At 32.2% G+C, this 24,162-nt stretch overlaps 1 protein-coding gene and 1 long non-coding RNA gene across 3 annotated transcripts in view; one reads left to right on the top strand and one right to left on the bottom strand.

Moving 5' to 3' along the window:
* Positions 1-20,842, bottom strand: part of LOC106469174 (epidermal growth factor receptor-like) — a 51,329-nt gene extending 30,487 nt beyond the window's left edge. Inside the window, exons 1-11 of one of the 2 annotated variants that reach the window (XM_022397610.1) lie at positions 20,689-20,842; positions 12,023-12,147; positions 10,443-10,653; positions 9,596-9,733; positions 8,127-8,314; positions 5,673-5,814; positions 4,623-4,724; positions 4,331-4,457; positions 3,787-3,954; positions 1,989-2,197; positions 992-1,124 (exon numbers count right to left, since the gene is read on the bottom strand). In XM_022397610.1, coding sequence (XP_022253318.1) covers positions 992-1,124; positions 1,989-2,197; positions 3,787-3,954; positions 4,331-4,457; positions 4,623-4,724; positions 5,673-5,814; positions 8,127-8,314; positions 9,596-9,733; positions 10,443-10,653; positions 12,023-12,124 — 1,520 coding nt within the window. In that variant the 5' untranslated portion in view covers positions 12,125-12,147; positions 20,689-20,842. Of the gene's footprint in view, positions 1-991; positions 1,125-1,988; positions 2,198-3,786; positions 3,955-4,330; positions 4,458-4,622; positions 4,725-5,672; positions 5,815-8,126; positions 8,315-9,595; positions 9,734-10,442; positions 10,654-12,022; positions 12,148-12,753; positions 13,365-20,688 lie in introns of those variants that run through there. The other variant, XM_022397609.1, reaches the window with a different exon arrangement.
* The window catches only part of LOC111088214, a 9,055-nt gene continuing 2,705 nt past the window's right edge, over positions 17,813-24,162 (top strand). Inside the window, exons 1-2 of the long non-coding RNA XR_002612816.1 lie at positions 17,813-18,108; positions 18,369-18,548. This is a non-coding gene — a long non-coding RNA (uncharacterized LOC111088214). The remainder of the gene's footprint in view (positions 18,109-18,368; positions 18,549-24,162) is intronic.

Genomic DNA, 24,162 nt, shown 5'->3' with positions numbered 1-24,162 from the left:
AAGAAAAAAAAAAAAAATTAAATTGAAAGCATTAAAGAAAAATTACCAAGCCTGCACAAACAAAGTTTGGTTACAAACTGAAATTTAAGTTTGTAACTAAAAAAAAAACTTCTTAGGTTTGACTTTTAAACAAGATAACTAGAGTAAAGAGCAACTTGAATTATGTTAAAACAAGGCACTCTGTCCAATAAACAACAAAAAAAAGCATGTTGGCTTTGCTGTGGATTTAGGATCATTATCCTGATATTATATCAATATACACACCACTAAAATACTTGACAGTAGTTAAGTATAGGTTTCTTATGATACAGGAAAAACGTTTTATAACAATTACATGAGTGTGAAATCCAGAGTTTGATTCTAAACCAATGACTATCATGAGATAAAGTGTAGGTTAGAAAAAATATTCCTTGAAAATTACATTCAAATTTAAGTTTATCAAAGTGACACCTAGCTCACACAGTTTTAAAAAACAAAAAGCTAATTTATGATATAACTTATCACAGAACTAAATTTCTCTTGATGTTTCATAGCCAATACATTATAATATTTTAACACCTCTAACTGTCAACTTGTTTTTATTCTGTCCACAAATGTACATATTTTTTTTATGTTTATGCCTGTGTAAAGAACTTGCCACACAAACTGAGTGAAATCACTCATTTTTTATAACATATAAGGGACCCTATCAGCATAAATAATGAGTAATCACAATATTGGTGTGTGTGTGTGTGTGTGTGTGTGTGTGTGTGTGTGTGTGTGTGTGTGTGTGTGTGTGTGTGTGTGTGTGTGTGTGTGTGTGTGTGTGTGTGTGTGTGTGTGTGTGTGTGTGTGTGTGTGTGTGAGACTCGTATGTTATTAGAGACTCTTCAACCAACAAAAGTCATGGACTCAAAACAAATGTACATGGATACTATCAATAACTCTACATAGTTTTCACTTCTTCTTTCCTTTGAAACTTAAATATCAACATTATTACAGAAAGACTTACCCTTTCATTGCAGTACAATTCTCAACACACTCATCGTCTAGTCGGTAAGCTTTGCAAGAGAGACATTCGTTAGCACCATGTCCCCAACAACCATCATCTGAACACTGAGAATGGCAGATCAGCCCCTTTTCACCTGAAGGAAGTAAGGCACACTTGTCAACTACTAGGCATCAACAGTAATGAAAAAAATGTTTTTTGTTGTTTTTTTTAAATCAGTTCAGATAACCTACAGCTATATTACTGCTTACTATAGTTTTATGTTATGTCCAAGTTTCTGTTTGTTTTTTGTTTTTTTTTTGTCTGTGAAATAATGTATTATTATATTGATATCATAATATAATATCATAATTTACAGTCCTTATCAGTTCTTTCTACTGATACACTACTGTATCATCGTGTATAAGCATTTGCATCAATGTCACAACGTCCTTCCAAAATGGTGACTCCCTGCGGGAGAAGGCGAAAGTTCTGGGAAAATATAAAGTTTCTGAGAAAACAAGTTTTGTGGGGTGATTATCAAGTACTGTCCAAATCCATTCTTATTTTATTTTTATCAATATTTATAAGAACGGGTTTTACATGTTAGCAATTATACATCCAACAATGAGTTCACAGCACAATTGTATGGATAATTTAAGAAAGTTAAGAGTAATAAAACTAAAGGTAGATATCAAAATGGGTTAATAGATATGGTAAAGTTAAACATAATTTTCAAAAAATGTGAGAGGAAAGCCAATATAATGATCATAGAATAGAAGAATTTCCTAAAAGGAAAACCATCCCTCCAACATATATATATATATATATATATATATATTGAAACACATTTATTCCCAGGCATTGAACAATACACACACATATCCTAAGCTTCATTTTCTTATAAAACTCTTATACTATAACTCTGGTTGCTTAAACCACATGTTATGGTCATGGAAAATAACCAGTTATCAACTTTACAAAATGTTAAAAAACACTTATGTCTTATGTAACAACTTACGACACTTTTGCTCATCTGCATTGCTCTGAAGAAGACTATTGAGTCTGTCTGGTGTGTGAGGACCTGTCACTTTTTCCCAGTTGATCTGTTGAGCAAAACACAGGTCCTGGTTTTCCAGAATAGTGATTCGACCTGATCGAACCTTCTTCAAGGACTGTAGGTTCAGGGACTCAAGGGAAGTTTTTACAATGTATAATGCTGCAAAGTACCTGAAAATAATTAAAGATTATTATCAAACCAAATAATTGCACATATTATTACAAAACTGTCAAGTAAAAACAGCAGGTGAGGGATGGTTAAAACGTCACACTATTGTTTTGAAGCAAATATTAGGTAGAAGAAGCCAATAATAAGCAACAGACCTAATTGGAAGTTATTTATTGATAAACAATATTTCTTTCTATAACATATATTTTTTCAATTTTAATTATAACTGCTGCAATTTGAAATTTGAGCCAATATAATGTATATTTTTGCTTATGTAATTTCAATCTTTTCAATAATTTTTATATTTTTTTTATTGGAGAGTGTACTAGCACTCTCTATGAAGGAATGACACAAATGTCCATATTAAAGTAATACAAAAGTCATCTGTATTTTCTTCTCTATAGCTCATCAGAAGCTAGATACGAAGAGCTACCTGGCATATTTGCTCTATCTTCAGTGTATATGCCGCTTTTCAGCTATCCGGAGCAATCAAAAGTCTAAAACAGGCGAATAGCCAAAACAGAGATTTTTTATTTTCGTTCATCATCATCTTTTTTCAACAGGCCTAGTGCTTACTTAGTTCTAGCAGTAACGATAATTTTATCATAATTTGATAGGGTAAAACAGTCTTCACAATCTTTGACTGCCTATTTTATTATTATTCTATGCAAAACTTATAAAGCTTTAGAAGACACTATAATCTGGTAACCCACATACGCCATCTTATAACAAAGCGAACAAAGCTATGTAGGGCTGGCTAGTGAATTTGAGAAACGGAACCAAACAAGGTAAGGATGGAAGTGGTTTGATCTGGCTAATGATTGATCACATAGCAGACAAAGCCATCACAACTTTACATGGAGAATAAAATCACTATGTTACTTGCTTACTCACTAGCAAAACAAATAGAACCAGAAGCTGCAATCATAAAATGTTACTCAATTGTAAAAAAGTCAGAGATAGTGTTCTAAAGTAAACTATAGTAAAGGTATAATGATGAAAGCTGAGATCCTATTCAAATGCCGAGCTTTTGATAGACAAAGTGGGGAAGCCAGTAAGGTAGAGATTTTATTCTCTGTGTGAAGTCTATGTGACCATTTGTCAGATCAAGTGAAACGTCCACTTCCATCCTTATTGTGTTTTGGTTCCTTTTTTCAAGTTCAGTAGCCAGCTCTAGATAGCTATTTTTGTTTTTAGCAATAATTTTTTCCCTAATACTTGTATATATCCTTACTAAGCAACAATGTATTTCACACTGCTCTCTCATCTACATTCTGTCATCACCATGAACTGCCCTTTCCTCATCAATTCCATTTAGCTATCTTATGTGTATTTGTAAGTTCACCTGTAGCTTTTGTACAGCTAGCAATGGAAAAGGCTCATTGCTGAACATTTGCTCACTGTGTTTAAATAAAAGAAACAAACAACAAATAAATAAATGAAAAATAATCAGATTATTCTCAGTTTCCTCATAAAATACTATGGCTCATGGTTCTTTGTCATTCAAAGTGCTTTTCAAAACATTTCATGTGAAGCATAAAAGCAATAAAATGTAATATTTACCACAACATAGAACTAATGTGTCACTTACTCAGTAAGTTGTCTTCCACCAATGACCTCTAAGTTCCGAAAGAAAGAAAGGTTTTTGAAATCTGGATGGGAAGCTTGAATACTGATGTATCCTGTCACTTCCTTAAGTGTACTGAACACTTCCAGGTCTTTAGGATGCATTTCTGGATACAGAGGTCCAAATGTGTTGCTGAGAAAGTTAAAAATCATGATACTGAAAATTTTAGATAATGCTTAGGTTTGAAGGCTTAAAAGATAAATTTTGCAAAAGAATTTAACAATTTATTTTCTCAACAAGGTTGAAACTGGCTTTTTTGACAAAAGGGATTTTTTTTTTTTTTTTATAAGGGGATAATAATAATAGAATAATTAATATTAATTAATTAATAATTAATAGAAATAATTTTTGTAATGATAGAGTAAAATTAAAAACTTAATTTAAGAAGTTATTTGTTACTGAGATAACTATACCACTACTACTAACAAATTATCATATTCATGTGTGTCATATCACAACTATAAATCAGTCATGTAATATGTGTGAAACTGTAAATTTCTCCACGTACTTTGGAAACATGTCTTGAAAACCTGTAAAACTGTTTTCCAGTATAGTGATAGAACCCTCAATGACTGTGCACCCACGGAAAGAATTAATGTTTCCAGCATGGACTGAATTTACATCACCTTTACAATCTGAAATACATTAAAAAAATATACATTAGAACAAAACTTTCATTTCCAATATAGTGTCTGTATTTTTTTACTTGCAACAATACATGTAAGTGCTAATAAAAATATCTTGTATCTAAACATTACTAAATAATAACAGTGATTAAAACACAGTCTAATACAACTCACTTTTTGGACATGGTCCATCACATGGGACACATTCACCATTCACGGCTTTTTTACTGGAAGGACAAGATCTCACACAAGCTCCACTGTCTCTCAGCAGGTGTTCTAAAATGTCATTAATAACACTTAAAATCATTCATACCTTATGTAATGCCCATTAAATAAAATGACGAACACTACTAAAAAAAAATCTTTAAATACTGATTTATAAAGCAAGTTCCTTCACCATTTTAATGCAGTCTGAAAACAAGAGAAAGTCTGCAGATTTAGCAGATTCAGATCAAGCAGTACATCTTCTTCTGCATCATACATCTTTTAAACTACTGTGACAGTGTAGACAACTGCAAGGAAAACCTTATAGCCAGTTTTTGTAACTGTATTATGATACAACTAACTGTCCAGTCTACTTAAAACAATAATCCCACTAACTTGATGTAGTTCTAATATCTATCATCCAAAGTTTTCTATGCAGAAAAATACCAGGATGTACACACTAATATTGCAAATTTAACAGATAAAATGTATCTTCAATTAAGTAGTTCTACATGATAACAAACTCATAAAATACGCAATACTTCCAATAAGCCAACTCACTCTTTATATAAAAAAATTCTGAAACTATACCATAATTTTTATTTTGAATCCTCTTCCAGCAAGATGTTTACACCAAAAATTTAAATAATTACGATTTTTTTGTATTTCCAAAAAGAAAAATTCACTTGACTGCAGGTCTCTCGTACACAGTTGTATCACTTTATATCAAAAACATATTAAACATACTTTTAAAAATGCTGGTTAGATAAACTAATACTATAGATTAATGATGATACTTTTTCATATAAATCAAATTTTATCAGTGAACTTTATGTTTGCTAATGAAACATATTTGATTACTTTTTAAATAAGTATAAGTCATCAAGATAAATAGAAAACAATTTATGACACTGTGTAACACTTAGAAATGTATTCTTACATCATATTAGATAGTTTTCTATTTATGCTTTCTAATATCACAGTGAACAAACTAAATATGCTGCATTTAAGCAAACTGACCTGGACAATTTTTTACACATGTAGCTCCATATGCATATTTTCCATTAGGATTAACTTCCCACGAATATGTGATCGGGTTATACAACATCATAGGTGGACATTCTTGTTTACACACTCCATTGTCATTGAAGTTCCGACAAGCCTAAACATACATAAATAAATAAATTTAAATTGTTTAAAAGCACTTGGTTAGAGTTAAGTTAAAACCATAATGCAACAAATATTAGAGATGTAATATAGCACATATATGTTTAGCTTTTGTTCCAATTTTAATTCAATCTATATAAACCTATAGTGAAAATAATATGGCAACAACTCTGCCATAGCCGGTCCCAGTAGCTGGCAAGAGAAGACAGGGAAAGCCAGTACAGCATTGGAAGGATGGGATTACAGACGACATGATCGAAAAAGGAATTGTAGAAGATCTGGAAATGTGCAGAGATGATTGGAGGAGGGTAACACATGTGAAGGACAGCAACCCCTGCTATAGAGAAAAGCCAAAGAAGAAGAAAGTGAAAATAATAAGGCAACACTATTGGTGACTAACTGTCTAGTACCTAACCATCAGGCACTAACCACAAACAGCTTCCAAGTTATCCTTGTATGTAGTTTGGCATGTTTTAATCAATTCATTTCTGCATCTTGTTACCGTGTGTTTCAAATTACACAATCGCAATAAGTGTGTTTTATTAAACATTGTCATTAGTAGAATAAAAACCAAATGATTTTTTATGTTTATAAGGTATACATAATTAAACATTTTTCTATACCATCATGTCAGAGAGGATCATATAACATGAAATAGCACTAAAATAATGGAATAAACCACACATGAACAAAGATAAAAGAAACTCTTTAAGTCCACACTCTTAGCCAATCTAATACAGAAGTAAGCAAAATCTGGCTATACATTTGAAACTTATCCAAACAGATAATTAATTAGTAACCAAATGGGGTGAGAGCCTAGCTGAGTAAATATTTTTGTTAACAGGAAGACCTAGGATTGAATCCTGGCTCCTTCTCAGGACTTCCTTGATGAAAGCAGCAGATTAACAGCCAATACACGAGATATACATTAATATGTAATCAGTATTTAATAAAAATAGCAACTAATTAGTAAATAAACTTAGGTGATTGTGTGGACTAGAAACCATTACAACAATTTATACCCAAGTGCCATAAACCAAACTCTGAAGCTTCAGTGGAGCTTGAGATAACCACATTCTTAGTTAAAATAATCAAAATATTATATATTTTCATATCATATTTAGTATCAACGCTACTTAAATTTATTACAATAATGGAGAAGTTAATTAAATTAAAAACAATATAAGACAATATGAGCTGATGGTCCAACCGAGATGTCAGAAAAAGGTAAATTTGGTGGATCAGATACTATCATAGGACTCTTAACCAAAACATTTATGTAGTTTCAAACTCAAAGAATCCATATTTTATTATTTTGTGTTTTTATTATTATACTTTATATAAAATTAAGATTTATTTCCAATTAATTTTACTCAACATAGAAAATTAAGCAATTGTTTCGTTTATTAAAAAAAAAGTAAGTTTAAACTGTATCATGAATTAACATGAAACACATCAGAACGGAGTATAGCTAAATTAAAATAATTGGAAAGAAAGGGCTATTGACTAAAACTGCTATAAATTCTTGTCAGTTATGTCAATTGATTTGAGAGAGCTTTAGATTTGGATTCATATCTTGTATGAAAACATAACCCTAATCAACTGACTTAAACTTTCAAAATCAATACAATTCAAATAAAATAGTGTTTTTACGAAATGTATCAAAATTTCTAATTAAAAAAAGAATTAAACTTTTGTTAAGCAAAATAATGAAATGAGAATTTTATTATCCATAAGTACATTTTGTAAAACTTGATCACTATTAGTATTTATCATCATATTCTAGTCGACATTCACCTGAAAACTATATACATCAGAAAACCTACTGCACATGGTTCTTAACAGCCTCAAAATCAGAGTTACCAAGCTCAAATCTGCACTAATATAGTTTAGTGTACATGAATTAAAAACTTGCAAACTCTCAATCAGGTCTTTATGGTCTAATTTCGTGCATGTTAATTAAAAACATGTAGACATCCAATCTAGACCTGCTTGATTCGATTCCAATGATCTAGAACACATTTGTTAAAACATTCTTCAGCCTTCCAGATTCCACTTAATCTCTCTGGATATGCAACCTAAACAAGTCAAGGTTTCAATCTAAAACCTGTCTTGTCAAGATTCCAGTTTCTGTATAATGCCAAGAAGGAGAGTTTCAAATCTGCAATGGGAATTTAGTACTTCTTTAATGTATACTAAGTTGTTAACTTTTTTATCACTGCTCATACACCTGCTTTTATGTTCTAAAATTAACATGGTTTCAACAAACTTAATTCATAATTTGTCTATTTTTAACAACTATATTACCAGGCAATCACTCTGTTTAGGTCCTACACAGCCTCCAGCACAAAACAGATGACAGCACTCTCGAGGGTTTGGACCAAAACAACGACCTTGGTGGCACTGGGGAGAACAGTTGATCTTGGAAAATTTCTGACAGTTATGTGACCCTTCAGCCCAGCAGCCATCTTCACACGATTTATTACATGCTGGGCCTAAATACATAACAAAGTATGTAACACAAGCTTTGATATAAATTTTAAAGTTAAATTGCTTACTTTTCAAAAGTGTTTTGTCGTTTTCCAGTTTTATACTGAAGAGCAGCCAGTGATGCCATGAAAACAGTTAAATAAAGAGTTTGATAAATAAATAAAGGATCCAACTTTTCTTACATAGATTAATCTTTTTCCTATTGTTGTTACAAACATTGTAACTCATAAAAGCAAATCTGTTGTCCCAGACTGTAAAATTTCCTTTAATTAAAAAAAAAGTTTATTAATATAATGTTTAAAATTTTTCAGTCACACTCCCATGAACCAGAACTTTTCAACAATGATTATTTATTCCTAAGACTCAATAATTTCTCCTATGAATAAAAAACAAAAAAAAACATTAAAATATGTTGCACGAGTGGAAACTAGTAATATGTAAAGAATTTTCGTTACCCCCCCCCCCCATTTGATATCGGGAGGCTAGATGCCAATTGTTTTTCGAGTAATCTTTTAAACCACTTGATGTATTAATTTGAAGATCTACAAAGCTGACTTGCACATTGTTAATACTTTAATGAAATACAAAACACAGCTTTTAACCAAATATATACTTCACAAAGTTATTTCAAAAAGATTTTCTAAAAATAATTGTTTCATGATCTAAATATTATTGAAACAAAAGTTTGAGCCCTTAAAGGCATATTTATATTGCATCTAATTGGGTTGTGAAATAAAGTTATTAACACAACAAGACATTTAGTATCAATGTTCAGAAACCAAATTATAGTTGTGTCAGGTTTAAAAAAAAGAAAGAAAGATATTTAAAAGAAAAAATGGACCTGAAGAAAAATAAAAATTAAATCAAAGTGTAATCTTTTTGGAAGGAAGTAAGACAGGATAAATATTTTAAATGACCTAGTTAGTACACAAAACTTTTATGTCTTCTTTATGTCTCCCGAATTAATTTGTTTTAGTGTATTTCCTTTCTTGTGGAACAATGTTTACATGTTTAACAAATCCTGTTTCAAATTCCAGTCACCAGGCAACACTAAAAAAAAAAAAAAATATATACAGGGCAGAAGATATTTTTCAAAAATATAACGTGATGGTACTCTAACCTGCTGTCATGTACAGCATTACACATAATTTTTGGCTTCGCAAATCAAATCAGGCATTTTTCTTTGGCATACATTTTTCAGGATTGATACACAACCATAATATAAATAAATACATACATCATGTTAAATATCTTTGGTTACAACTAAAACATGTTTTTCAACTTACATTCTCGTTCTGGTTGTGGAAAGTCATACACATAATCAGACACGGCATTTGGACCTGTCAGAATTTCATCCCACCGTATTGTGCGTATATGACAAAGGTTGTAATTGTTGAAAAACCCAACACTGCCATTAAGAATATCTGAAATGAGAATGAAAAATTATATGAAACTTTTGACATTTTTTTAAAAAATAAAGCTCAATAAAGTAATTAGTTATTTATGCACTTCCTGTTAATGTTTGTAAAAGGTACAACACAAAAATGAGATTCAATATAGTTGCAATTTATCTTTGTTAACATTAGGTCGCACTTCAATGCTTAAAACATTTCTTTTAACTATTCAAGAGACTTCTGAATAAACATTTTGAATACTTATATAAAGCATATAAATTATCTTTAGACAACTCATCAGAAGTAAACTATTTTTCACATTTTCAGCAATGGTCAGTTACAAGTTATTTGTTCATATTTTTTATATCTTATACATGATTTTTGATTCAATTCTAAATATAGGATGAGTATCGATATTAGTTGTGAAAAAACAAAGATTAAGCCATAAAGTTCAAATGAAATCACATCCAAACTAGTATTAATAACTTTTAAAGGGAATTACAACAGCAGATTAATGTTGTTCATGTGCTACTTAAAAGATCTTACTTTTTACATAATTAGATTATTTAATGAAAGATTTGTTGTTTGTATGTTATTGATGAAAGATGGTATATAAAAAAACAACAGCATTTAAATATTAAAAACCCTCTTCCTCTTAGTTTTGTTCTTTATTTTAAATCTGTTAAACATAAATTATTTCAGTTGGCTTTCTAGTTTTACTCATATTAGATTAACTTACCCCTAAGTGATGGCATTTCTAGTGTTTCCATCTTGTTAAGAGTGACCATTAGGGCCAACTCCTTTGTATGCACCTGGAGACTAAAAAGGTTTCGACCTCGGATTATCATCAGACTTGGAAGAACTACTCGTTTGACTTGGACATGCGAGATTAGCACATACCCTGTTACTTCTCTAATATCTCGAAGGAAGCTCAAATCAAGATTCTCATCCTGAAATTAAACGAAAAAATTAGATTCAAAATATTTCAGTATCAAAAACTGTATGTACAATTTAAAATTGTGGTCAAACCAATAAAATACTATTTTATCTCTTACAAGCTGGAAATATTAATATAATACTCTTGAGATGAGACGTTTTTGTCAATGGCTTAGAAAATTAGCCCAATAAATTGTGTATCACTATAAAAGGTCTTACAAGCTTGATTCAATTCCACTGTTCAATCTTCCCTTTCTTCACATTTTAGCAATGTAAGCATTGTTTATACCCCAAAAACATTTTTTTAAAAACTTTATTTTTCTTTACTTTTATACACAAGCTTCTGCACGTCATGACATGTAGACTGTAAACCCAAAAACATTGTTATAACTTGTTTAAGCCTACTCATTCACACATCTGTCTACTTTCTTCTCAATCTAACATTTATTCTGTTACGAAAATATTGTTAAACACTACATTTTTCTAAGGATACAGACTCAGAAGGTGTGATAAGTTACTCTTATGCACCAATGGTTTTTACAAACACGTTTTTGAAAGCCCTCATCAGGCCTTACGGGATTCCAAGCAAATCTGTGTGAAAATAGATGCTTCAACTGTACGATCATGCCAAAAGCAAATACTACGCTGTGCTGAACATAGTATAGATAAGTGTAGAAACCACACCGAGATAATGTGAAACTTGTGTGAAAAAAAAAAGCTCTATTTTGTGACAGCCATTTTCACACAAGAATTTAATAAAAGTCTAGTCAAATTTAAGAATGTGGGATTTTTTTCGTTAGTGAAATACATTTGGCAAAAATATTTAAAACGGCGTAATAACTAGTCCGTAATTTGGCCTATGAAAGCACATTATGATAAAATGCAGCTATTGTTTTCCACAGACTGAGATAACGTTAATGAGCCGTACAGACAGCCCTCTAGTACTTGATTGTATCGCCTGAGATTTAACTTTTTTATGGATTTATCATGCATATCTTTTAGCCTGATACAATTAATGATTTACATGTACAAGTTTCCTTTTGAACCGATATACATACGTCCTACAAAAATGATAAATTATTCTAACCTGTCACGTAAAACCTAAATAAGATTACTACTAACAACATGTAATTATGCTTAAACACAAAGCATACAACAGTGATAATCATGTATGTATATATATATATAAAGCCACGAAACGAATCTACTAAGACACGGTTGTTAATGAAAATTCACATTTATAAAAATTTAATTTTGGTTACAAATTAAAAATCTGGTTGAGCGATGTGACAGGTTTACCGATTTCCTTGTTGTACTTATTAGCTAAAAGTTATTCAAGTGTTTATAAACATCGTTTAGTATCTTTGTTCGAATATTACAAACCTCCAACCAGGTCAGCTCCAAGTTGCCATCCACGTAAGTACAATTTGTGTACCTGTCTCGCAGATTTTGATAATGGTGCTCTCGATTGGAAGGCACCGACATGCGAGCTTCAGTTCCGATACATACTGTAAGAAAGAACACAAATAACAATGAAACGATATTATCAACAAAACATAAACCTTCTATGCCTAATGAACAAAATCAGTCAAGTATACGAAAAGTTAAACAATATGTAATGGTGAAAAAGGTGGCTTTTACAGACGAATTTTCGCCACCAAATAATACTGTGTTAAGCCTATAACAATTTCATACTAGCCTACACATATAAAAATCAACTCTCGACGTCACGTTAGTAAAATTTTAAACATAATGAAATCCGCTTTATAATCGAACACTAGAATTTACATTACCTAAAACTTTATATATTATGCCAGTTTTTGTACGAGTAGTTTCAATACCATATCATATCATCAAAACACAAGCATATCAATACCTTTAATTTTAATTTTACTGATTTTCTAAACTTTGATCACCAAATAATTTCCGACGAAGCTAATTACATTAAAATGTTTTTAAATTCAAGGATCATAGATTAAATCTCCGTGGTAATTATATTAATTTTACTTTTTATAAATGGAAGTGTTTTGTGCCTAAAATTTTTTACAACACCACTTCTGGCCTGTTTTATCTCTACATTAAATGCTACAAAATTAAAAAAAAGAAAAACTAACTTTTTCCCTTCTTCAATACCGTGTCCTCTCTGGCAGATGCAAAATACAATAATATTGCTAGAATAATAAACTGTAACCACATTCTTTCTGCTAAAAACATCATATTTGGAAAACAAAAACTTTAGACGCAAATGAATAGTGACGAAAGTGTATGTTAGTACAACCGCTTCGTTGACAAAACTGACAATTTTCTAGACTTCCATATAAGAACAGCACTTATTCTGGCAGCGGTATTGAAATTCTATACAAACAGGAACAATGCACAGGATAAATATATACACTTTATGTACACTGAGGTAATATGGCACAAACGTATGACTATCTAAGATTCAGAAAATATAGTCCTTTTTTTCTGATTTGGCTATAAAATAACTAGAGGGATTAGGCTTTCGATCAATTTGTTTCTTGGAAATGTCTTCGTCATCATCACAACCAGAACCGTGGTCGTCTTCTGAACTCTTGGACATTTTTCCTTGCTGAGGCGATCTGGACATTGCTCAACTGACAACCTGGATTTAGTGCGCAATAGATCATAGTAGGTAATGCTTCAGCACCAGAAAGCTTCCAAATGGTGGTTCTCCACGGATAACAAGTAATGCGTGAAACCTGCGCAACAAAATTCAGTTATCTGAATGTTAAGAAATACATTTTTATTTTCTATAATAGTGAGTTGAAGACGGGTAACATGGTGCAACCAATCTGGAACTGTCGGGCAATATCTTGTCCTCAAACAATGTTACGTTTTACACCATTCGTTTTCTGTTCATATTAAAAAACAAAACATATTTAAGAAAATTAGTGGTACAATATGTGGTCCATTTTTATGACAGTTAAGACTACAATACACCAATTATTTAGATGTAAATATTTGAAATGTAGATACTGGGATCAGAGTAATAGCAATAGTCGAATTAGAGGGCACGTGGCATCGAAACGATGCAACGAAATTGTGCTGTCTACAAAATCACATTAGTTCACGGAATCAGACGGGGGTATTTGTAGTTTAAGTATCGTTGTTTCCTATATATACTGAGATACATGTAACTGTTTTTAACAACACTTACGAGTGTGAAATATAAGAGCTAAGAACGTTGAATATTACATACTCGAAAAAAAAAAATCGAAAATGACTTGAAGTTATAGAATTAGTTGGAAACAATTTAAGAAACTACAATAACAATTGGGCTAAACAAGCTCCTCCTCCTCCCACCTCTTACAGCTACTGTTTTTATATTTTGTGATTCCAACAACACTGGTGCTGCATTTTCCTGCTAATTGTGTTACTTGTATAAAGGGGAAAAACCAAGGTCATGATAACCGAATCCTTTGAATTTGTACCTAAGCGAATTATTTACCCTTCATCAAAGCGCTATAAAAACAAGTGGTGAATTTAAACAAGTACAATAAATAATTATTGCATACCGCTATGCCTGCAATAATATGTTTTCACGGGTATTCAGATAAGATGGGTGGGGCTATTAGAAGGTCCTTGGTAATTGTACATTATTCGATTTTTATAACAGTCGACATAAACATTAATAGAGTGAGGTGAGCAGGTATCACTTGTAGAGGGTTGACCAAGGTTTGCATTACGAATACTTTTATTTATATGCATAGTTTATCTGTTATGTTTCATTTTTTTCTGTATTTCGTTGCGTGCGTGACTGTGTTTAATCTAACAAACGTAGTAAATATGATAATGAACATGTAGCTAGTTTTTAAATCAGACTGGAAATAGTTTAACGACTTTCAATAAAGTAGAGCCAAGAAAATTTATTTTTAATATACCCATAAAACTTAGCTCCAGCACAAAAGTTCTCTCCGACTCTAATGGAAAAATGTTCAAGGTCTTAGAATTTGAACATGTAACCAGGTGAGGTGTTTGAAACACTATACAACCACATTGAACTGACATATTAATTACAGGAATAAAGCATGAAACTCGTTAAAAAGTATAGACTTTGAGAAAAATTGATCAACACAAAATGAAACTTAGAAGTCAGCGATCGCTCGCAAATATACGCGTAAAGCAGTTACTACTATTTTTCGTAATAATTTGACTCCTTGAGAAAGAAAGAAAAGAGGATGTGTGCTATGCACACTACGGGTATCAAAACCCGATTTTTACTGTCATAAGCCTGCAGACTTACTGTTGAGTCACTGGACGTAAATGCACAGACCTCGTTGTATTATATTCTAGGTTGAACAGGATTTATAGATCTATTTAAGCAAAATTAATCCTTCAAATTCATGTTTTTATTACGAGTGTAATGAGGTTGTAAGCGACGATTCCTCTTCTATTACTTTTCTGATAAGTTAATACTTTTACACAATACAGGGTAATACTTAATGGACAAATTTATGCTAAGTTCTGTTTGCAAATCTCGAGCACAGCGATCACTTGCGCGTGATGTACCACCTACGTTATCTTCCAACAAGAGGTTGCTGAACCAGAAATAACAAAACTAAACAAAGCAAAACCCTGTTGCTACGAAACTGCGATATTATATATACATACACACACACACACACACATTATTATTATTATTATAGTTTGTGGTCACATACAGAACTAAAACTTTTCATCTGCAACACAATGAACGCAAAGTTCCCGCCAAATGTGTACGATAATAAATATGCCCAACATATTATGTCGCCTAGTTACTCATGTCAAAAGGCGACATACTCCGACACTTGTGTAAAATAAGTACAATAAAATAAAAATTCCAATTTCTTATTAATCTAATATAATTTTCGCCTTAGAGACAGGAAGATGAGATTATTTTTCATGAAATTCAGTAATCTATCACACGCGATTAATAAAAAAACAGTTTAAGTAACTTTTTTTCCAAAAAAAATATCGATCAAGTCATTTTTCTCAAGGGAGAAACTGACTGCATGAGAGGTTAGCACTTTTTCCAGGTTAATAACAAATACGAGGGCGGATCTGAATCTGGAGATGAATCGTGCAGTTTCCTGCAGAGATGGCAGAAGCCGGTAAACAGTTGCTTTTCCACTGTATAGATGAACATTTCCGCACACACCAAATTATACTTTATTCAGTGAACTACAAAGTTCAGGGCGTGACTATGACCAGGGCTAACGACTGGCACGTTCGTTCTCCGTTATTCGTTTTGGATAAGTCCGGAAAGAAATAAAAAAATATTTGTTAAGTCTAATTACTGAGAACCAGTTTTGGAAAGGCTTGAAATCTGAAGGTTAACCGAAAGCTAGTTTTGAAAAGGCTGTTTTTCTCAGCGAGACGCCCCCCAGTGGCACAGCGGTATGTCTGCGGACTTACAACGCTAGAATCCGGGTTTCGATACCTGTGGTGGGCAGAGCCCATTGTGTAACTTTGTGCTTAACTACAAACAAACAAACAAACTCAGCGAGAGTGGTTCTAAATTATCAATATTTCAAACTACACGAACAAGCTTTCTAAATTTATTTATCCAATTTTCGTGACAAAGCATAAAACGATATATTTTGAGATTGTAGTTTAATTATGGTCATATATGAAATACACGATTTGTATACGACGCAACAAAGAAATAACCATTTGATTACCCAATTGACTTTGTATTATTTATGATTCAGTTCTGTTAATTACCCAAATCCCAGTAGCGTAATCAGAAGCAAAGTATTAATTCTGTTTAACCCTACATACGATTCTCATTTTTGTTTATAATTTGACACTTAATTAAGTCTTCAATGAATTCAAATTATATAAATATTCTATTTTCGATATTATTTCCATCACTTCTCAGAAGTGTAAATTAATTTTGAGTTCATTCTGGCAAAGACCACAATCACAAACCAACTATTATAATTGATTGATTATAATTCAAAAGGAATAACCTAAGAATTGTACTATATATTGTCAAAAGTAGACTATTATATTTGATACTAACTGGGGTCTCTGTCCGTAGAAAGGGTAAAGTAAAAACTCGTTTGTAACACAAGAGAGGAAATTGTGCTTTTATTTTTCCTTAACATAATAAACAATAAAGTGCAAATAAATATACATAAAGGTGCCAGTACTGAAAATAAATGTATACTGTTTTCAAGAATTCTATAAATATGAAATCAGATGAGGGGGGCACCCCCCATGACCTTCCTCATGTTATCCTGCATCACTGTGTCAAGTTTGGTGCTGACTGATCAAGAAATGTGAAAACGTATAAGGAACTGATGGCTGAAAGGTGCGAACAAACGGACACAAACTTAGATTCACTAACTTCATTCATTCTGCTACAAATACCCGATAATAGTTTCATCATTGAAGCAAATAACTTTACTAATTAACAACTGCTGTTAATTCAGAGAAAAAAAAAATCATAATTTTCCAATATATAAAAAAACAAAAAATGGTAAACGTGCATGTGAGACTTATGTCAAGAAAATATATAAATTTAACTAATCGTGATTAACACATCTAACCTATACCATTCTATAATGATTACAATAGTATATATTTAAATTGGAAAATTAAGTGTGTTATGCTTTAAGCAATAAAAACTTTGAATCTTTTAGCACTTATTAAATGATAACATTTTACGAACTTAAATTTTGATTAAACTAAAACGTTTCCTGCTTTCACCAGTTTTAGTGTGTAAGTGAAACTTCAAATTTTTGGATAAATTTGTTAATTACTCCGATGTTATATTATTTCGTATTTAATTTATATTATGGCCTAAGAAATATAAATACATATAATCAATTTTGAATGCAACAAAATTCAACGTCTCGCGCAGTTGTGCCAAAAGATAACCTTTATTACAGTGGTTTTTTTTTTATTCAATGAAGATATATGTTACATTTTATAACCTCTAACGCAATGCATGATTTTCGTTTTAAAAGAATGTAAATTTTTTATGATACGTTTTATATTATAACCTTACTCAGAATATATGACGTAATCCAGTAAGGAGATATATATTACATATTACAACTTTTTTACAGTACAGTTTTCCCACTTCAGTCATGTACAACTCATTATTGTTGGTGGAGAAACATTTACTGTGTTCTGTTAGAAGCATGTACAGCAGATGAGCCAAAATCGCTTACTTTATCGGACCCCAATATTCCCCATCATGCAACGGAATTTCCTTAACATGCTTCACAATGGCGGAATATTTTTACCACGTCCGTCAATAAAAAGACATCGGACGTTGAGTTTTCAAACAAGTTTTGCAGTCGTACCAAGAGAGAGAAAGAAAGAAGAAAAAATGGTAAAATGAAAAGATTAGAGCCAAGCCCTCGACGTGAACGTGCCTTTTTAGCTCAGCATGATACTTAACGCAACAAGGCCCCGGACATAATGAAGCAGAGGCTCCTGAAATCGCTCGAGCCAAGGTTGGTCAACATTTCGTCTGCGGAAACTCATAAAAACATATTTACTAACATACTTTGCTAAATACTAATATAGTTTTTTTTAAGACGACTATTATTTTTTCAACTTCCATTATATATTTTTTTCTAACATTTAACATATAAGATACATTTTTGTTAAAAAATGGTACGTTGTTCTTATTTCACATTCGTCCTCGTTCTAATGGATAGTTGGAATTAAGTTATTTTTCTGTTAACTCGACATGAACATAACTTTTACGCAGATATAAGTGGAAGTTGCAGTAGAGAAGCACGTGCATATTTTAGCGCCGTTTTGTTCAACACTTTGATGCCTGTGTCCACTCTACCAGCTAGGTACCTCCAGCCCGTGTACATTTTATGGTCCCTACCAGTTGGGAAAAGTGTGGCTGTATCCACCATCAGCCAGATACTGCAGAATACAGGTGTGTGTGTGTGTGTGTGTGTGTGAGGCAGTTTTTTTTATATATTATTTATAGTGGCCTGGCATGGCCAGGTCGTTAGGGCGCTCGACTCGCAATCTGCGGGTTCGAATCCCAGTCCCAAACATGCTCGCTCCTATCAACCGTAATAATATGATGGTTAATCCCACTATTCGTTGGTAAAAGAGTAACACAAGAGTTAGCGGTGGGTTGTGATGACTAGCTGCATTCCATCTAGTATTTCACTACTAAATTAAGGACTGCTAGCGCAGATAGCCCTCGTGTAGCTTTGAGCGAATATTCAAACAAAACAAACCAATTATTTATAGCAAAAAGAAATGGAACATATAGCATTAATTATACCGGATGTTATTTTACTAAATTTAACTGTCACCAAAGTGAATCGCGATAAAAACATCTTCCAATAACAGTAAAGTTTAGAAGCCCAGTTTGTGTCTATAATCAACTATTTATAAGATTTGTAATTTTTTAATGTCTTGCAGCAATGGTACGTCGATCGATTCTAAGCTCAATCATAAGGGTTAAGCATTGTTCATATAGTTGAAAGTGTGCAAGTAACTGTATGTCAATTTTGTCAGAAAGGACCCATCTTCAGTTCTATTTTCATAATAGGGTAGTTGGCTTTTGGAATGGGTTGACCTTAAATGTGGTGAAAGCAGTAAATTTAAGTGAAAGCATGATAACTAACAATGATAACGACAGGTTCTGAGTTCATATGAGATACAATTTAGTCGATGGGGCTGCCCAGATGGACAAACAGGTTCCTTCTTGTCGTTAAATGTTATTTAGGGCAGGGTTCAGAGTGTGTACACTTAAATTTAACAGGACTTTAACCACGTTTTGAAATATTGTTCTGGAAATCTTTCTTCTGATTATATTTTATAGCTTAACCAGCGTGTTTACAGTAGTGCGGGATTACCCGTGAGAAGTAATGTTAATAGAACTAATAACACCATTGGCAACTCAAGCTTGTTAATACATGTAATGGCAAAAAACAAAACAAACTACAACCAAAAATACTACAACTCGACTTTCCGAATGGCCTGATCAGCTATATCAAAGTTCTGCCTGGGTTCGCTCCACGAATTTGGTATACTAATACCCATTATTTGTTGTTCTAGACTTTTTTTCATTGGGGGGGGGGGGTTTAACTCATTTCGTACAATATTATTTCTACTTTTTTCTTTCATATTATTAAGACATGCAATCAACATTTCATCAACAAAATACGCATATAATTCATTACAATTTTCCCATTAAAACAAACTAAAGTCTTTTGACAAGGTTTTCAATGTAAGCTGTCAATTCGTTGAACTCTTGTGAAACACCTGAAGGTAAACATAGTTCCCAGGTAATCAGAACTGGTTCAACATTTATTGCCAACTTGAATAACCTGCTGCGGTAAGAATATCGAGAAGCGACAGCTGTCGGTTTGTAGCGAAACTGTATGAAAACTCCACGGTAGCATATGCTAATGAACTGCACAATTTACTGGTCAAACAACTCACGTGCTAGAAGCGATCTCTGTCTTCCTGGCAATATGTTATAAAACTATTCTAATACTTAAACCGATAGCCAGGAAATCATTTGTTGTAACACAAGTGGCCCCACGACACCAATCTTGAAACTTAGTGATAATAAATAAGGAGAAAATATTATTATATGATTATTGCATCAGGCGCCACTCTTTTACCGTAAATCCACCTCTCCCGAAGCATGACTGTGTGTGTCAATATATGTATATAACCACGCGTATTAATTTTTTTCTAAAGCTAAAAATGATCAAGCAACTAGTGTTATTTTTTATTCCAGTCAAATATATATAATAGCTGTTGAAAGAACGACTAGCGGCACGAGTATTAAAACACTTTTGCAGAAGCCATCTTCAAGTTGATAACATTCTGGAGTATTTGGTTTCTTAACTAAAGACGTTTTCCCTCACTTTTAAAAAAATATATAAATATAAAAAGTAACATTAATCTGTAAACGCAGATTAATATTTTTTACATTATTAAAATAATGCGAAGATATAAATACTCATTCAGATGTGTTAAGCCTATCAAGGCAGACTGAATTTTCAGTTAGGTTTACTTGCAGAACATCTCTCTCTACAAATACTTACTCTAACAATCTGGAGAAGGGATTGATGACCGACTTCAGTATTCTCGGCGGAGCCCGATGGATAATGCTAATAGCTTCTTATTTAAAATTTGTTCGTGAAGTCTTGTAATGTGTTATCAGAGGAGACGGACGCGGTTAGAATAGCCCAATAATTGACGGTAGGTGTTGTTATCTAACTGCCTTCTCTGTTCTATCAGCTCAAAATTATGTTCGGCTAGCGCACATAGACTTCGCGTAGCTGTGAGCGAACGTTCGAAACAAAAACTTGTTAGAAATTGTTTGAAAAAGACGTAAAAAGAAAAATAATCAGGTTAAATTATTCGGGGTCATTTTAAATCTTTATCCGTGGGGAGGTTGTTGTTTTTTTCTTTATTATTATTTACGGTTTAAGTTGCTTGGAAATGAAGATATATCTAGGAAAGTTTTGTTCAAACCCTGGATGTTATAGTCTAGGACTTTGTTACCTAATTCATTATAGTCTAGGACTTTGTTACCTAATTCATTATAGTCTAGGACTTTGTTACCTAATTCAAAGAAAGATTCTTTCTTGCCTGAATAATATTCTTAATTAACGAAATGGCACGAGCCGCAACGGATGAAGATGGATTTCATTGCCCGGTTAGTCAAATATTTTAAGATAAGTTATCGTAGTGTTTAAAAAGTACAATCTATCATTAAGTCTATTTTTTATTAAAATACATCTTTTAATAATGAGATATTTTATACACTTCAGACATAGTGGCAGTGTGTAATCGGTACTGGACACAAGAAACACGTAAAATAATTTTCAAGTTTCACAACCTTACCCTAGATATTTGGGCTTGTCACGTTTGTTTTAACCGCATTTAAATTAGTATGCCCACCTCCTACACCAAACATAAGTCACTTTATCTACTACATAAAGCATAAGTGTGTGTGTGTCCGGAAAAAAATACACAGTCGTATATATCTGTCATTTCGTATCTGTTCCTTATAGTTTCCAAGTTTCTTGATCAATCAGCACCCAACTTTACAGGAGGAGATGAAGGTCATGAAGGGGTTAGACCCCCCCCCCCCATCTAACTTAATATTGATACAATTCTCGAAAACAATAAATATTTATTTTCAATATCGGTACCTTTATGTATTTTTATTGCACATTTAATGTTTATTATGTTAAAAAAAGAGAAGCACAATTTCCTATCCTTTGTTTCAAACGAGTTTTTATTTCACCTGTCCAACAGCGAGTACTCCAGCTAGTTATGCTTATAAATCGTTGTAGGCCTACCAATTATTATATTAGCATAATATGGTTCCTTACACAAATATTTCAGCCAGTTTAAATTATGATGTACAAGTTCACCTTTAATCGTAAATGTGAAACTAAATCTTAAAACCTGGAACCAAAACCATTCAGTTTTCAGATGTCATCATCGTTGCTGTGTGTGTATGCGTGTCTGAAAATCATAAAATATATATAAACCAGATAACTGATTACGCATTAAAATGTTTACAATCAAAACAAACCCTTTCTCCTGTTCATTCTTATATTTACTAAAATGTTAACTATTGGGATAACTCATCTAGCTGTAATTGAACTTTAATTATTCATACTATTTTTTAAGCAAATCAACACACCTCATAAACACTTAATGTAATAGATGTTGGTTAGTTCAAAGAAGATTAGAAACATTGTGACTGTTTTTTTTTTTATGCCCACACCTTTAAAAGATGGATGATACAAGACCCACATCGTCTATTCCATCTTACATAAAACATGAAATGTATGCACCCCTCACTCCCTTTCTTCCCTAATGCCAAAGCTGTCACTTCACTTAGAAGTACTTCCTTTACCTTTCTGATTCAAGGTCATACCGTCCTTCTTCCCACAGCTGAAGATACTAAGAGAAGGGAAGATATAATTATATTAAAAACCGGTTGCTAATGGCTCTAGGCCTCTCCTTTGGTCATTTATACATCACTAACACCAGGGTGAATGAATTTTATTGGTTGGTAGCTAAAGAAATATAATGTGGTCGCCATACGCTCTAGCTGAATGTATAAAATATATCTTATTACAATAATTTCCTTTCACACGCCCCCCCCCTTTTTCTGTAATTTTACCCGCATAATTTTTCATATTTTTTCAGCGACAAATGACAAGTAAAGCTGAATTTTGCTAAATTGAAGTAATAACAATCAGATTTGAACATCAAACGATGACAGAAACTAAGATTAGTTTAAAGGTTAGTTTTGATAAATGTGAAAAAGAAACGTATAAAAAGGACTGCATCCAGTGGACGAACTAAGCGAATACAAAAGGGGTAGTTGGCACTATTTTAAATCTTCTATTATAAAATCCAAAGCTTTGTATGAATTACAAAATATTCCAGTTAAACTATTTGTTGTTGATCAGTTCTTGCTTTCATTAAGATCGTAACACCAATTAAATAAATAATAAAAACAGAAGCAAGAATCCTTTTCGACATTTTATTATTCTGGGATGGAATAAGCAACATACTGACGTACCATTGTTTCCAACAAATGAACGAGCGGATAACACGACACCATGCTCTCTCCTTCACATTATATGATTACATGTTCACAAACTGCCACAACGAAAAATGTTACTCTTGACATAACATAGAAGAAAAAAACATTCATTGTAACTAACAGAATATTAAACTGAATCGTCATATCACGAACACCATCGTTACCAACTCTTAATTGCGAGTTCGTGAATAATGTCACACGCTATCGTTTAGGGGACACATGATTGGCGGATACTGAAAATTAGATCACTTTCAACTACTAGTACGTTAATATGTCAATTTCAGCCTCAGTGGATAACAAGCAGTAGAAATAGAAAATCATACAAACGTCAGAGCTCTGGAATTAATAATAAGGAAAGAAACAATTAAATAAAGATCAGCTATCATCAAGTAAAAGTTTATCAGATAGACATGTCTCTTCTTGCACTGAATCAACAGTAAATCTTCATATGTATTAGAAGGATTAAGTGTTAGGATGACGTTTTATCCTAATTAGATAACAAAACTCCAGGTTGTTCGCTTAAAAACATTAGTGTTAATACCAAACCTTACAGTTTGTTCATTTGTAAATACACAATGTAGTTATAGGTGTGTTATAAATGTGACAAAGAGATTCGCGTGAAATATTAACGAGGTGTTTTACGTCTCAGAAAATAAGTAAATTACCGTATTTTTCGTTGTATAAGACGCACTTTTTTACCCCAAAATTTGATGTCAAAATCTACTTACGTCCTATATACCGAAGGTATGAATAATATATGTATATATTCGATATACACAAGACATGTGTAAATATATTTAAACAGGCATGCATAGTTGAGTTCAATTGAATGTGTTATTTATAACAATAGTAGTTTTTTTTTACTTTTAAAAACATAACTATTTATAATGCTCCCTAAATAATAAAAAAATAAGTTACAGTGAAAGCAATGAAGATTTTGTAG

The sequence above is a fragment of the Limulus polyphemus genome, unplaced genomic scaffold (assembly GCF_000517525.1).
Source record: "Limulus polyphemus unplaced genomic scaffold, Limulus_polyphemus-2.1.2 Scaffold3337, whole genome shotgun sequence".
Classification (NCBI taxonomy): Eukaryota; Metazoa; Arthropoda; class Merostomata; order Xiphosura; family Limulidae; genus Limulus; species Limulus polyphemus.
This window is presented reverse-complemented; position numbering and strand designations above follow the sequence as displayed.